Genomic DNA, 16,467 nt, shown 5'->3' on the forward strand with positions numbered 1-16,467 from the left:
CAGCATATTTGTTTGTTTGTTTCTATTCATTCTTTTTAATAAAAAACAAAACAAAATTCATTCAATGTGTATATCACACAAACCCACACACACATATGCGCAAACACAAATATATTTTCATTGACTATCACATTCCCCAGATAATGTTATTCAATGCTGTTGATGCTAAATCCAAAAATCTGATACTCTTTTTTGGCCTACCGCTGGGGAGCGGAATAATGCCCACCACTGCCTGTGACACAAAACATTGCCATGGCAACCATCAACTTTTGCTGCTCATCCAAGGCAAAAATATTTCTGCTGTCAGGCTACCAAGTACTAGGATCCCCCATTGCTTTCCTGTCTCGTCAATCTGCAATAACGTCAGTCGCATCGGTCTACTCTCTCTCGCCCACACATGAGGCGTGCCTACATCTCGTTCTATTATTAGAACGCTAATAGGCCCTCGCTCACGTATACGGTCAAAAGAGTTACTACATGCCTCCTTACCAAAAGAAAAAATAAAAAGGTTAAGCACCTTATCTGCTTGGTGCACTGTGACTGTAGGTCTAACAATGCTTGTCAGTCAGGGGTGTAATTATATCGTCACAGCAGAGACACAGAATGAGCTTGAGAATACAAACAATCAAACAAACACTGCCAATATGAGCCTTCTGTAGCAGAATTGCATGGCGAGATGCCATTGCTGATGACATTATTATATTCAAGAACAAAAACCACAAATGAAACAATAACAAAAAATTTACTGATGAAACTGGTGCACTGCTGAGATAGATATCACAACTTACATGATAAAAATCTGACCTCAATCTCTGCCCTAAACCAAATTACCTTTTTAAAAAGAAAATGTTTATCATTCGTCATCCTGTCAAAAAAGTTTGTTTGTTCATTTGTGTTTGTTTTCATTTTACTATATAAGCTGTTTTTTTTTGCGAGGATTTAAGTTTCGTGAATTTCGCAAATCACAGTTGGATCGTGAATTTAACAACACACGAAAATGTTGCCACGCACTAGGATAATAGTGCATTTACGTTTGTGTCTGCGTCAATTCCTGAGAACAACATCTCGCAAAAATATCTATGACCTCTTCATTTGCGAAAATATTTGTACGTGAAAATAACAGTGTATACAGTATCGTGTTTGTTCTAAAATCATCATGGTCCAGCAATGAATGCAGATGGGCAAACATGAATCCAAAAAGCATACAATGTTCTCTTATCGCAGGGCGTAGATACAAAATGGCAGTCAAATCAGCAACATTATGGGGTGGCAGTTAACTTTGTGATTACAGAAGAATCAAACAAGAGATGGCGCTCCATAGTGCACGGGCAAGGAATTCCCTGACACGGCCAACAAAAATGTGTGGCTAAATTTGACGGATGTGAGAAAATGTGGGATTGCTGGATCTAAGTATCTGAGCAACCGATTAGCCTCCTATACCATGTGAGATGTTGTGCTGCACATGAATCATGAACATGATATGAGGAGTGCCAATTTAAAGAGACCCTGAACAAAATACAGATCAACAAGTGCACAAGGAAGGTATGCCTGCATGCATCTCAGTGTTCCAATTGTGTAATTACCAGCCTGAGTGTCTTTAGGGTAGAGGTTAAGTATACTAGCCATCAAACAAAGACATTTAATTAAACACAAGCAGTATTATGCTGGCCTAAAACTAATTTTTGTTTAAAGAACAACACCAATAACAACTTTTCATGTAGCCCATTTTAGAAGTTACCATTTCAGAAGTGGGTGGAGCTGTGTCATAGACCTAGCAAGCGAATAACAGAAAGGTTTACAACACACATTCAAAAAAGCCGTCTTAAAAATCCCAGTACACTTCTTATAATTCTGGTATTCTGGAGTTATTTCAAGCATCCTATGAAAGACATAGTAAGATGTAACGAATGCATGGGCGGAAGTATAGAGCAACTGCAGATGGTTGACTTATAAAAGCAAAGATATTCTTTTATTTTTTTCCCCCTTTTATTTTGGTTATGTAGTTTTTCTCTTTTCATTTTGGTTACCGGTATGTAGTTTTTTGTTTCTTTCTTTGTTTCTTTCTTCTGTTTTTTTTTTTTTTTTGGGGGGGGGGGGGATGGGGAACAGGATTGCAGTAGACTGCCAGCGCAAAAGTGCACATTCATTGTTAACCCCAGCACGTGCCGGGGTCCCCATGACAACACAGTTGCTGGAGAACAGAGCAAATTCACCTCCCTCTCTGGGAAATGAGCGTCCAGTGATTGGGTGTATAGAAATGTGCATTAAATGAGGGCACTACAGGAATCATTGCCATGGTAACGGTTACAAGAAAGTATGAAGCGACCAAGAAGAGGGGGTGGGGTTAATTACAAGGGTATCTCTTACCCCCCCCCCTTCTAATGGGGGTCATCATAAATCTTATGTATGGAAAAAAGGGCAAGATAACTGTGCTACTCCCACACTATTGCATTGTTTGTAATTGATAGCACACTTGGTCTTCACAAGAGGTATGACATCTATGCTCTATTTTTTTAGTGCTCTAATTCTGCTACACAAAATATAATAATGAAATATTAATGGCATGTTACAGCCAACTCCTTTGGGAATTAATTTTGATATTCCAACCATACTAGAGTGATGATTCAAGTCTCAAAGGTTGTCGATTCCCAAAACTCCTCAATCACAAAACGCAGGATGAACCAGTGTTTCTAACAGCATAACTGTTGAACAAGCAGAAAGCATGAATATTTATCAAAAGAGAGACAACGAGATTCACCTAAGACAGACACACGAACCTTGGAAGGCACCTTCTGAAATTGAATCACTGTAAGGTCATCCACCATCTTCTTCTACTGATCCCTAAGTTCTCAGCAATCAAATACCGACGCCAATCAGCAATCAAATGATGGATTGCCTTCTTGCTGGCTGGGGGAAAAAAAATGGCAGACTCATCAAGATTCTTGCAAGTATCCTACCCCTATTCCGACCAGCGAGCGTTCATACTGATAATCATACTTGTGTGAAGTCATTAAGCACTTGAATTTATTACCTTTCACTTCAGTTTTGCTTTGCATGAGCCAGAATGTTCGTGCAGAGAACTATTGCGCAAATGCAACATCGTGAATCGAAACAACGGTATGTGAGGATTTGTTTTATATGGTTGTAATTAATATATCCCTGTTTTCACGCAATGCTCTCTTCATGTCCAATTGGTCTCGTATCCATAAAGTCACCATTCGGTGACCCAACCTCTACTCCAGCAGTGTTACAGACATGCAGATGTCTTCAGTGAGATGCAAATAAAGTGCTACACAACTTTCCCATGGTCCATAATGCCCACGAAAGCAGGTGTGCATAAAAATAAGTTTCCATTGCTCTATGATGATCACTGCCTTCTTACCAGGGACTTGTTTTTTAAAACTTTGTCATGCGATTTTCACGACACAAGCTGCTGTCAAGCTTATGATACCTTCAAACCACACAAGCAATGAAAATAAAGGTGCTTCAGGGACAAGCACTGTACTAGGGCTTTCCATAGCTCAGTTTTAAAGGGCACCTGTCTAGCAATCCAGAAGTTTTGGGTTCGAATCCCAATGGAATTCCATTTTCTTTGCTAATCATCATTCATATGAAATGCCTTTAAGAATATATAAACATATACCCGATGTGTCTGGAAGTATCCTTAGTTAACAAGACACTCTCACTCACTCATCTGGCTAATTACCATATACACTACTACACGCATCTCCACAGATTTTCCTCTTCCCATTCTCTTCCCAACTCTCATCCAACCCCCATCCCACCCTTCCCCCCCCCCCCCCACCCATCAGTCCAATCAGCCAAACCCCACCCCACTCATCTCACCCCCCCCCCCCAACTCCCCTTTCCATCTTGTAGACAGAGAGATCGGGCGGAAACACATGAGCCTTCTGGTTTTGCATGAGTAATGAAACGCGACAAGACGTTTCTGCAGATAGGAACTGATCACCGCGGCGTGACTCACAATTTTCGATGGCAACGGGGGCCTTGGGACAACACCATCTTTTCCTCAGCCTCATATTTTTTTTTTCGCTGCAGTATCCCTCGCCATAATTGGTCGCCCTGGGGCATGATGTGGGAGAAATTGCTTTTGTATTCCTGGAGTCCGGTCGAAGGAATCCGGTTAATTTAGACCCTGTTTTGGCCTTTTCATTCTGTCATGCCACTCTATACTCCCTCACTCCACTGGCTGGCTGGCATTAATGAATTAAAGACTGCTTATAACAACACAAAATCACAATTGGGTTAAACTAACAACTGAAACATACATCTCTCCTTTAGGCATGGCGGTTGGGGGGGGGGAATATGGCGGGGACGTCAAACGTATATCAGAGGTAAATTAATTTTTGCCTTCAAAAACAAAATCTCCCGTCTTTCATGATGTCTGAGTCTAATGAGTTTCTCAAAACCACCACGGATTTAACATACCTTTTTTTTTTAATGGTAGAATTACTACAACAACAAAATAAAGACACGCAGCAGTTTCATAATCCCTTGAAAGTCACATTCTAAATCTAATCGAGGTGAGGCACATTCAAGTATTTTGAAGTTGATTTAAATGCTGCATAAATGGAAGTAGTCTTGAACTACTTGAAGATGTTTAAATGGTGTGATTGCTTGTAACATAAAAACTCGAAGATGAAACAATTCCAGATGGCGGCAATTCGCCATTTATTTCCTTCCTTTTTTCTAACTTTGAAAACGTTTGTCCTGCTACATCAGAGCTGGGCATGCAACAGGAGAGAGAAACGGAGGAGCAAAGAGGACCATCAAAGCAACCGTTTTTATGTCATCATCTCTGAATTCATGCGGAAATACACCCCCCCCCCCCACATCAGTGTTGTTCACACTCGCAGAGATTAAGCATGTTTTTACACGACTACTGCAATCTTCCGTTAGTTTATGGATTCCTTTTAGCATGTGAACACAAGTCTTAACTTTGTGATGCAAATTGTGATTCAAATTGCCATTTTTAGGGGATCTAGCTTTATTATAAGCAACACGGCTTGTGAGTAATGGTTGGCAAAAAAAAAAAAAAAAACCAAATGCATAAATGTTATCACTCCCATAATTCATCATACCCACCACTGCATGCACATACTATCAAGACTGGTTTCCATAGAAATAATTCTCCAGAGAAAACAAGAGAAAGACAATCCCTTATATTATGATTTCTTTTTTTTTTAAGGGCCAATTGTAAATAAATGCTCTTACACCATCCTAAATGCCTCTTCAAGGAACGATCACCTTTGAAAAATGTTTTCAAAGCCCAAAATAAAAGTGTTTTTTTCCTTGTTGGTTCTAAGGGTTACTTCAAAATTGTATCATGTCCATGCTTAATGGAGGTCCTTAATATTTCAATTAATCATAACTGTACAAAATGCTACAAGAGTCAAAGACTCACTGTTTTAAGTCTATTAGAGTAATGTTTCCCTGGATTTGCACTACTGTGACCTGCAGTATATGGTTTATCCATTATGCGCACATACTTAAAACCACAAAGAGTAAAGTAGCATAGGGTAACTTTATTTTTTCCAGCTTGAAAGGAAATAGGTAATCAACCACAAATTTCAGAGATTTTGTCTGTGTTGCTACATCATTTTCAACTATGGTTGGTTTTACTATTTTTTTTCTCCCTTCCTTTCTGCTGAGTCATAGGAGTCCAGTCAAATCAAAACTCTCCAAACCGCAATAAATCCCACATGTCACACCTATTTTGATACGATGCACTTTATATCAGGATGTCACTTCTTGAAGCTCATATGAAATATTGGTCATATATCTGCTTAAACCTTGGTTGAAAGCATTCATTGCAATCATTAAACTCTATATAGTGAAAGTAATCACAACAATAATATCAATGATCTGATAATTGTTGATTTACACAATCAAATCCGTTATTAATGCACTCATCAGATGGATTATCCAAATGAAAGAAAAAAATAAATCAGCTCAGTACGTCTCATCTTCATGGTTAGCCTGACAGGGCATTCCGACGCAAAAAATTTATACTAGAACGGTATAGCTATACCAAAACGGTATAGCTATACGATGAATTTATACGTCTGAACGCTGACTAACGAAACGACGTATAACGAAACGACGTATAGCGAAACGACGGTCAGAGCATCGTTTCGAACGAGAACTCGATAACGAATCAGCATTCCGTGTGCGTCTGAACGTATGGCGACCATAGAACAGTATAACTGGGCGGGGCTTAATGGGAGTGCGCACGAAAGGTGACCCCACAGCTGTCACTCACGACTATAACAGCATGCGCAGTGGGAAACTGCACATCTATACAACGTTTCCCAGAACGGCCTGTCGGCTATACGATGATTCTTTACATGTCGTTTCGTTATCGAGTTTTGGTATAAAACGGCAAGCGTCTGAAAGGGGGTGTGTTACAATATGCATCCCTTGGTATAGAGAATCTGTGTTAAATGCTGTTTTGACATTCGATTCAGGACAGCATCGCATGGGCACTGGACACTGTCCATCGCCATGAGAGATATCAAAATACTGCCAACCTGCAAAGAGGCAAGATATCATTCTGTCCCTATGAAGTTCCTCATTTTATAGGAAGAGCTTATCATGTATGCTCAGCCACTATCAAGGCAGCAGTCACACTGCACAAATTAATTGTCTCATTCCATCATTGTAAACATAAATATCTCAGCCATATAGGATTTCAATAACAAATATATAATATATTAATATACAATATTTAACAGTGCTCCCGAGAATAACAAAAGTCTCCTCCCCAACATACTTCTAATGGTTGACTCGGAATGCAAAGAGTCCTTTGTACGTCATTCAAAGTAACGGTGCAGGAAGAATACGCAATGCATCACGAGTCGATATTATTCTCGGAAATAGCTCTGACCATCGCGGCATGGAAGAGCTGAAAGTCTTGACATTTCTGTGACATTTGGGCCCTTTCAGGAGTCCACTTCACACAAAATCTACCACAAACCAGTCTGTCCATCTTTTCACCTTACCCTTCCTTCGGTTATGTTCTTAAAAGCAAAGCCTTTTTTTCTCAGGCATCAGCACTGCAGCGCACTCAAGTTCTCAATTGGCAAGTTACATATCATGCGTAACTTCTCTCACGCTCGGCTGACTCCTATTCCACAATATCAGTTTTGAAATCATCATTGCTTTTTCATCATGGAGCAATTTTTTGTCCTTTTTTTTCCATCTTGGAGCCCTTTCACATTTGCAAACCTTTCACATTTGGAGATCTTGGAGTCTTGTCACACTGGCAATGAACTTCCATGAAAACATGTCTAGAAATATGGTTCCCGGTAAGTGAGTATGGCTTTTTTTTAATGAATCTTTCCCAAACAAGTCTTCTCCAATCACATTTGGCTTACTTTTGTAGTCTGGAGGTGTTTTCCCATCAAAAGTTTGCTGGATTCTGGGCGCACGTGTCAGCGATCTAAATGGTTCGACCTCCTTAACATGACTGATGGGGTGGAGCTGGAGCATTTTTGATTGACAGATCATGAAGTGCGCACCGCAAATATCGCACGTACCGTTTTTTTGCAGATGGCAGTAGGCACAGAGAGTCGTGTTAGACTCTGCACATTTCATAACTCAAAATGCATTCAGAACATATTTCAGAAATGTGATTTCAAAAGAATTATTGTATGAGTGTGATATTACCATCACTGGTGAAGGATGGTTGAATGGCTGCTAGGGGTAATTCCCCCCCCCCCCCCCCCCCCGAGGTGGGGGTGGGGGGGGGGGGGGTAGGGGGTGGAGAAGATGCACTGAAGAAGAAAGAAAGAGCTAGATTTTATGCAAGTTCGTGGAGGGTGGGGTGGGGGAGGAGTAGTAATGGAAACAAATTCACCGGAGTTGAGTGGTCGAGTCCGCTGGGAATTCACTAGCTATAACACAGCACATAATTCATGCAAAAGGTTTGGCTTTCGCTGAATTCCAGGGATGAAAAAGTGGGAAAAGAGCCATAGTTACTCAGATAAAAATTCTCTTCCTTCTAACATCACTTAAAAAGATGTTGGCAAAAGAAAAGCAGTGGAAGATATGCCAGATGTATTCAGTTGACCCTGGGAAGAAAGACTGAGAGATCTACAATATGTAAAATATGAATAATTACTCATTTGTGATTCATACTGAAGTGCAAGCTGGAGTTGACTGACAGAATGTGGTATATTAATGACCACTCTCAATGTTGATTTCATAATTGTATAATAATGTCTGCATTATACTCTGCATCAATGAGGAAAAGAATCATAGCAAACTATACATTAAGCAAATTTCAAAATATTCCTCATAATACTGGGATACTATTCAAAAATATTTCTACTGCACAATTTTAAGATCATTTCAGATCATATCAAAACTACAACAAATCATGTTGTTCATTGATGAATAAAAGTAGTTCAACCCTGATCAATTTGACAGCCTCCTCTACAACCCCCCCCCCCCCCCCCCGCCGAAATTGCTTACTTGCATTTCTGAGAGATACAATACCATTGATACTTAAAATGCACCATTCCCATGAGGCTCAGAGCACTAGCAAAATTACAGAAATGTAACATTTATAAACATAGTTCAAAGTAAATGAAAAAAATTTTGACTAAGCATCAATCCATTATGAATCACTTCCTTCTATATATCAGTAACGACCTTCTGCAGCAAAGAATCCTGCACCTTCAATACAATTGAAATGTTACCTCAAAGGGACAGTCCCTTCAAACGAAACATTGGAATTAAAGCAACACATCAATTGAAGGGCTTGCGCAAAAGTGGACATGCATCAAACGAAAGCTGTGACAGCTTGAATGTCAGTAAAGTCGAGTACTGTCAATTCAGAAATTTTCAGGCAAGTAATTTTTTCGCGCTCGGCCGGGTAAGATGAACTTCACGTGGGTTCAATTCTGTGGACGGTCAAGATATTTGAGCAAGTACTAAGTACTTCAAACTGTTCACCGCTGCCACGGGGGGAAAGGGGCTTTGGCAGCACGTACTACAGTAAAAGGTAACTGGTCTGCATTATGACAGCAAATTCACTCATGAAGGGTGACATCCCTACAATATGCTTTCCTTGGTATCAAAGCCATAAAATAATTTTACATACAAGTGTAAAAAGTATTTTGTAAAAGTTGCATGATTTCATTTTTCAACTAGTTTTATGTCGTGCGAAATGTGTAAAAATTTCCATTCCCATTCCATCCATCTTGTGACCCAAAGATGACATTGCTCAAAATAAGGCATTGTGGCAGTAATGGTTGCCAAGTGCCATTCTGCACAATACCCACACAATAATTATGGACCTTTGAATAATTTCCCATCGGTGAAATTGTTACAAAAAAAAAAAACACCTAGATCCTAAATGCAGCCAATTATCAACAATTGAGGAATTGAATAGGAAGGCTTAAAGATGAAGGATGTTACTCCTATCAGAAAAAAAAAAGAATCATCGCACCACTAACATCCTGCAATGATCCATGTCTGTATTTACATTAATCATTTGAATCATCACATCACAGTGCTGTATATCAAGCAAAAGGCATTCTGTCTTTCAATAAAAAAAAAACAAACAACCAACAACCTGTGGCCATGACATGGAAAGACGAGAGCATTCTGGTCGCAGAAAAATACCAAACGTTCCTGTTTGGAGACTGCCCTCTAACATGGTGAGGTGAACAGGTCTGTTTCCACAAAATAACAAAGTGGTGGGTGGGGGAGGGGAGGTGAGGAGGGGGGGGGGGGGTAAGGTCTGGGTGATCACTGCTTGGCATGAATGCGATCATCCGGATTCGACTGGCTCACACTGCTTCTTTCTTGTCGTCTGCGGTCTCCTCCCGTTCAAGTTTTTTCGTGCGTCTTTTTCTTTTCTCGGTAACCCATCTCCATCTCCAGAAATTCTATTGGAATTCAATTATCAATTTAATTCATTGCGTGGAAAGTTGTGTGGTGGCTGTTGATATCGCTGTCGTTGTTGTTGTAATGTTGTTGTTTTTCAACTAAGTGCCAATGAAAGTTATTGGTGTTCAAAAAAGCATCTTCAGACAGGCTAAGAATTAGGGGAAAAGATGATGAGAAATGAGGAAACAGCTAATGGAGGACACGTATTAAAAGAAAAAAGTGAGAAATTGTTGGGTGTTTTTATTTAAGTGATATTGTTGGGGCTGTGGATAAGACAGAAGAGAAGATATTGATAAAGTGAAGGGTAAAGAGAAGTGAGAGAAGGTGGGGATGAAGGAGAAATAAAGGGAGAAATCAGAATACTAGGATAAGCTTGTGGCAAGATTAGGGTCAGAATGGAGCGACAGAGCGGCGGAAAAAGGAGAAGGGAAGGGAAAGAAGGACGAGCATCGGTGATGCGAAGATGACGGGGGGGGGGGGTGGGGGAGGATGAGAAGGGAAGACGATTCGGCGTAAGGCAAAAAATGGAGGCAATTAGGAAGGATTGGAAGGGAGACAAAGGATCTGGTGAGGGGGAAAATTGAATCAAATATGAGGGGGTAGCAGAACTTACGTGGAATCGTTTGACCGCCGCTTCCTCCGTGCTGATGCTGCAAAGAGGTGAGGAAAAAGAAAACAGAAAAATGCAAACGTTATGTGCACATTCCAGTGACCTCCAAGAGAAATACTGAGTTACAACAAGAAATGTACAATCCTTCCACTCATACACACTAAAAAAAAAAACTATACCAATAAGTGTCAGTATTAAGATAATGAGAAAATACCACACAGAATTGAGAAAAGAGAAAGTTTCCATCATGGCAACCACCCCACCCACCATTAAATTTTTCTTCTCGCCTTTTTCTTGGCACTTAAAATTCTGTCTTTGATTAATTATTAACTTGTGAACCATGTCACATAGTTCCAAGGCAGCAGAGGCCTAATGCGACTTCAATTCAATCTTCCAGCTTTCGAGTGCCCAGACATAAATCATTAGATCTCTCAGCTGATTACTGCATTCTCACTGAATGACACCCCTGATCTTGTCACAAAGTGGTTTAAATCTATAGTTGATACCATCCTAATACATAGCACCATATTTATTTCAGGCCAATACTAAATAACTGAAAATGGTTTTACATACCATCCAGCTCACTTTCATCGCAAAATATCATTTGCATCTAAATTTACATGCATAGTCAATTTGAGCAAAATGTGAAAAGATGTGCCATATCTACCATCATAAGTACAACGTTGATGTTGTGAAGAGATGTATGACAACTCTAGAGGGCAGCAAACAAGTTTTCTACATGACCTTTAAAGTGCAAATCTACATCAAGATCAAGTTGGCTCTCTTGAATAATAGAGAAGTCAAAGATAGGAAATATGAGAGGTTCATTAAAAACCATACCTTGAATAAGAGAGTTCAGGGATTTTTCTTTTAAATTGACACTATCATGACACAGTGACATAAGTAGCAATCACAGATGAAAATTAAAGGTGGTGATGTCATTATCCCCAAAACTCCCATTGGCATTTACAGAGACCCTCACTAAATATCTGTATTGGGTTTTGTTTTTGTTCATTTTTTTTAACATGAAATCCAAAAGAAGTATTCAAGGCACCAAGTCATCTCAGTTTGAATAAAAACTTAAACTCAACAATAATGATAAGAAGGAAGAAAGAGGTTGTAAATGTTAAAATTTTGAACATCTTGTCGGCATACTGTATTACAATTGGAGATTTTATGTGGTTGCATCGACTATTATTATTCTCTATAAAAAAAACATATAAAAACACTGGATGTCATTAATTTTTTTGGTTTAACTTTAATGTTTGTTGAATTACATTTTGGATAGGAACAAAATCACTTTCATATTGTATGACATGTCACTGTGTCACAGCACATTGCAAAATCAGATACAGATATGATGGAAAAATTTCGGTGGGGATTACTGTTGAGATATCCTTGCTCTTAGCATCATACCACGGGCAAATACTTTAAAACAAGAAGTGACATTCCTTTACTTAATGCTGAATCAGACCTGATGCAAATTCCTTTTATTTCATTTATATTTCATTTCCAACAAAATCATATACAGGCATAATAAATACAAAATGATCACATGAACACAAAATGTTGCAAATGTTTCCTTCTGTAAGTGAATTGTTATGTGACGAAGGTAGTAAAATTAATACTAAGTCATGTGAAATTATTGTTTATTACATTAATCAAACAATGGGTAAATGGATTGGAGGTTGGAAATGGAGGGGATTACTAAAAGATAACTTCATAGCTTGCATCATACACAATCAACTCAGAAAATTTGATTGCTGGTAATATTGTTTTCATCTGTATCTTGTTTTAATTTATCATGTAATCAATTTAAAAGCTCATCTGAAGAGTGAGCAAGTAAATTATATCAAAGTGTCATTTACATCAAACACTTGGGCTAATATCGCATACTATACATTTTATATAACATGTGTGTGCCTGTCAGTGTCTGTTTGTGTGTGTGTATGTGCATGTGTGTGTGCAATATCTATATGCAAGTCTGAAGAAGAAACTTGTTTGTTTCGTTACAAAATGTAAAAATACATGATATCAATAACTCATGATTGTTTTGGATACCAATAAAGTGGTGGCAATTCTATGCCACATGCAAAGAAATTTGTTTTAATAGATCTCTGGGCAATGTTACATTGCTAATGTAATGCGATGCGGATCACGCTAGTACCAGGTTACCATCACACTAATATGACATCCATGTGCATAATGCGATGCTGCCATGAATTTGTGCACGTATGCCTCCTCGTTCCATCAGTGCACTCGAGAATTAAAATTCCACTTCGGTGTGCGTGGTACCACAGAAAACTAACTGCTTCAGATAGAAAAAGCTTGCTTCTTTGTAAGATCATATCTCAACATGGGTCATGCTTTTTCTTGACATTTTTTTTTCTACTCATACTGTAAAAGTATGATAATGGCTAAGTTAGCAAGTCATCAGTCATAACGCTGCTGTCTCCTTATTCTGTCTATACAGCTTTCACAGTGTCACACTATGTACAATTGCTGGTATCAGCTCATATGATACGTGACAATTTCTCTCTGTTTTCAGCCTTCTCATTATGTTATAAAAGTTTATTTTGTTGGATATAAACCATCCTCCTTTGAGCACTTCCAGCAAAATAATCTCAAGATGAACTGAAAATAGTCATTTCATGCAAACTGGCTGTTATTGTCCAGTGACTTTGGCAAATGTTTACCCCTTTCTATCATAATTGTACAGATCTATTCTTGTAAAAAATAACAACAACAAACAAACAAATAAAAAAGACAGAGATATCACAAAAAGAGGGTTATCCTTCTTCGCTAAATGAATTTTATATTGATCTTCACAGCTCCATTATGACATCTCCCCCAAGATGTCTGTCACCTGAAGCACACCACCACCCCCCACCCTGCCACGCCCACTAAACACGGTGGAAGCATCTCATGCCTAATCTACGCATGATACTGATGATGCCTTGCCAGATGATGGCTGACTCAGGGACGGCAGTACGTTACCACGAGGAGCTCAACAATCTATTTTGCGCATCGAGAAGCTGACCTGGGAAAAATCTCCTACTGAGTTTCCCATTTTCCCCTTTATTCTTTAAGGAAAAAAAAAAATAAACCTCCCTTTTTTCCCTTCTCCAGTGAGTTTGCTTTGAGAGAGAGGTATGCAGTAAATTTCAACTTAAGGCAATTGCACTGGTGGTAGTGAGAATAAGCACGTACGACAGATCAATGCGAGGAGAAAAGAATTTTCTATCCTCATCTCTTCCGATATTTTCTCTGTCCTTCTATTCATCATACTATCCTCAATCCTGCCAACAGTGGCAAAATGCCTAACAGTGGCAAAACGCCCTTTTTTTTTTCTTGACATTCTTCCCCCTCCAACCCAATCTTTTCTGCACATTACTCATTTTGCGCAGTCTTCTTCTGTTGTTGTTGTTTTTTCTAAATCCCTTATCTCTTCCTCTTTTCTAATCATGCTTTCATTATACCACTCCTTTCATCAGAACATTCCCCCTCTCCCCCAGGCCCAATTGACATTCTGTTCGGGTGAATATCTATCAGCTCCATTCTCCCCCTTCTCCCATACCATGTACAGTTCTTCCCTTCTCTCATCTCCTTCCTTGTGGGGTTTGTTGTTGTTGTTGGTGCTGATGCTGTTGGGGGGGGGGGGTTGATTGAAGGGGAGGGGATAGCAACATTAAATCCTTGATTCATTTCAATATCTATATTTCATCCAGCACATTTTCCTCTATATTCTATCTGTTCTCTCATGCTCTAGCTCAGTTCTACAATTACCCTGATTTATTCTTCTTTCCCTCTTCCTTTACCTCAAAATTCATCAGTGCATTCTTAATTTAAACCGATTTTTACCAGCATCCCCCCCATTTTCTCTTGACTCTTTTTTCGAGTGGACATACATGAAATTCATCCCTCTCGTGGTTGCTTGGCTGAGGGGTGAGAACCATATCAGATAAATATCGATGGGAAATGCATAATCACTGGTCAGATTGGATTTCAGGGCATGACACCACTCTGGCTAAATGTAGTCTGCTTACCCAGTCTTTTCCCTGTCTCATACCATGTCCAGAGAATGCTCTCTGGCAAAGAATGAAAAAAAAAATGGTATTAGATTACCACAAAACTACTGGGTTTTGGCAAGACTAATTCCCCCCCCCTCCCATTTTTTTTTTTTTCACACCGTAAACTCCATTGCAAGCCCGTCAAATTTCCCAGTGTGTTATCGGACGATGTCATAAGGTATGAGGACAACGCATGCATAATGTCGGCTCAAATTACCCCAGGGATTTAGGAGCTGAACTGAAAAGTGATAATTGGAATCATTTCATTTCCTCAGAGTGCTCATGGCATACGTCGGTGGCTTTAGAAATTGTCGCATAGTTCAATCCTAATTTCAATGTTTTGGTACAGTAATGACTAGTATATGAACGGGAGGCGGAAACAGCATTTGCAATTAATTCCAACACAATGTTACACGCTTGTTTCTTTCCCAGAATTCCTACAGTCCTCAGCACACAAGGACCTTGGGACCTCACTCTCATCGCAATTGTGAGGGATTTAGCTTCCTCGCATACAAAAGGACTCATTTGCAAATGGGTTTAGATACTCATTTCACGCTGATCAAACTATCCAAAAATGTCTATCCTTTGCTTTACACCAATTAGTGAATACACTGATCTAGATGTTTAATTTTGATGAGTGCTCAAGTTTTGAAAAGGACTCATTGGTAAATAGGTTTAGAAACATATTTCATGCTAAGGCCAAGTAAAAAAAGAAACCAGTTTCTCGTCCTCGCGCGCATCGATTTTGGCCGCCGCATCGATTTTTTTACTATTTACTATTTTCAAAATGGCGCTGAAAATACCAAGAAATTCATAATTCTCGTCCCAGCCCGCTCCCCGCCCGCATCGAATTTCAGTTGCCGCATTGACTTTTTTTTGATATTTACTATTTTTTCGGCCGCCAATCGTGATTTCTCATTGCTAAATACGCCTTGCGTCCTCTACTTAGTACAGCTGTAGCTTATGTAGTGCGTATGTAATATAACGCATGCATTTCACACTGCGAGCTCGGCAAGAAGCTTCGAACTGTAGTTGGATGGGCGCGCGGCGGGCCTGGGCTGGCTGTGTGATGTATATGTACAGCGCACTCGGTACGTCGTGAACGCGATAGCGGCAACATTTTTTTCGAACAATTGCTGATATTCCACGCATATTTCGCGCATTGTTCGTATTTTTCCCCGTTTCTCATATTTTAAGCGGATGAATTGTACTGTGCAAATGCTTGTGAGGATTGTATCGAGTTTGTATGTATACATTTTCATGTCATTGTGACTATGTGCATGTGTGTGCAGTGTCGGAAGGTACGGTGCCAGTGCAGTGGCTGGCTGTGCCGGCCGCGTATGCGTGTCTGTAGCTGTCAGGGTCCCATCCAAAGATACTGAAGTAGTAGAGATAACAAGATACGAAGGCGCGCGATAACAATGGACACAAAATGGCTACCCTACATGACGATACAAAAGAGAGCTAAGTACAAACTCAGTACACCAAGGAACATCATTCATTTCCAAAGGTAGTGGTATTTTTGTTATCTTAAAAAGATTTAAAAATTATAATCGTAGCTTTTTATCGATTCGTGTCTTATTAGTTAAGCGTCTTTGGTCCCATCCCCCTGGTCTGTCAGCTATCTGCACGCACGCATGAACACATTCGAATGTGTAGAGGCCCAAACACTGCTCTGTACAAACGTTGCATCTGACAGCGATATACTAGTTTGTATTCTATTTTGAAGAGAATATGAATGCGCTTTTCCAGCAAATGTAGAATCATTAAATGGGTGTATCTACAAAATGAATAACTTTTCCACGGATTCTGGTTTGTCTTGTATTTCTGCGGGATACTTTTCTTTACGATGTAAATTCATAGACACGG

General features: G+C 39.5%; 1 protein-coding gene across 1 annotated transcript in view; it reads right to left on the bottom strand.

Moving 5' to 3' along the window:
- The window catches only part of LOC139718155 (uncharacterized), a 627,192-nt gene that overhangs the window by 495,744 nt on the left and 114,981 nt on the right, over window positions 1-16,467 (bottom strand). The window contains exon 6 of the mRNA XM_071629640.1: window positions 10,532-10,568. Coding sequence (XP_071485741.1) covers window positions 10,532-10,568 — 37 coding nt within the window. The remainder of the gene's footprint in view (window positions 1-10,531; window positions 10,569-16,467) is intronic.

Source organism: Diadema antillarum, unplaced genomic scaffold (genome assembly GCF_040938485.1).
Source record: "Diadema antillarum isolate AM-2024a unplaced genomic scaffold, OU_Dant_1.0 scf00000090, whole genome shotgun sequence".
Lineage (NCBI taxonomy): Eukaryota > Metazoa > Echinodermata > Echinoidea > Diadematoida > Diadematidae > Diadema > Diadema antillarum.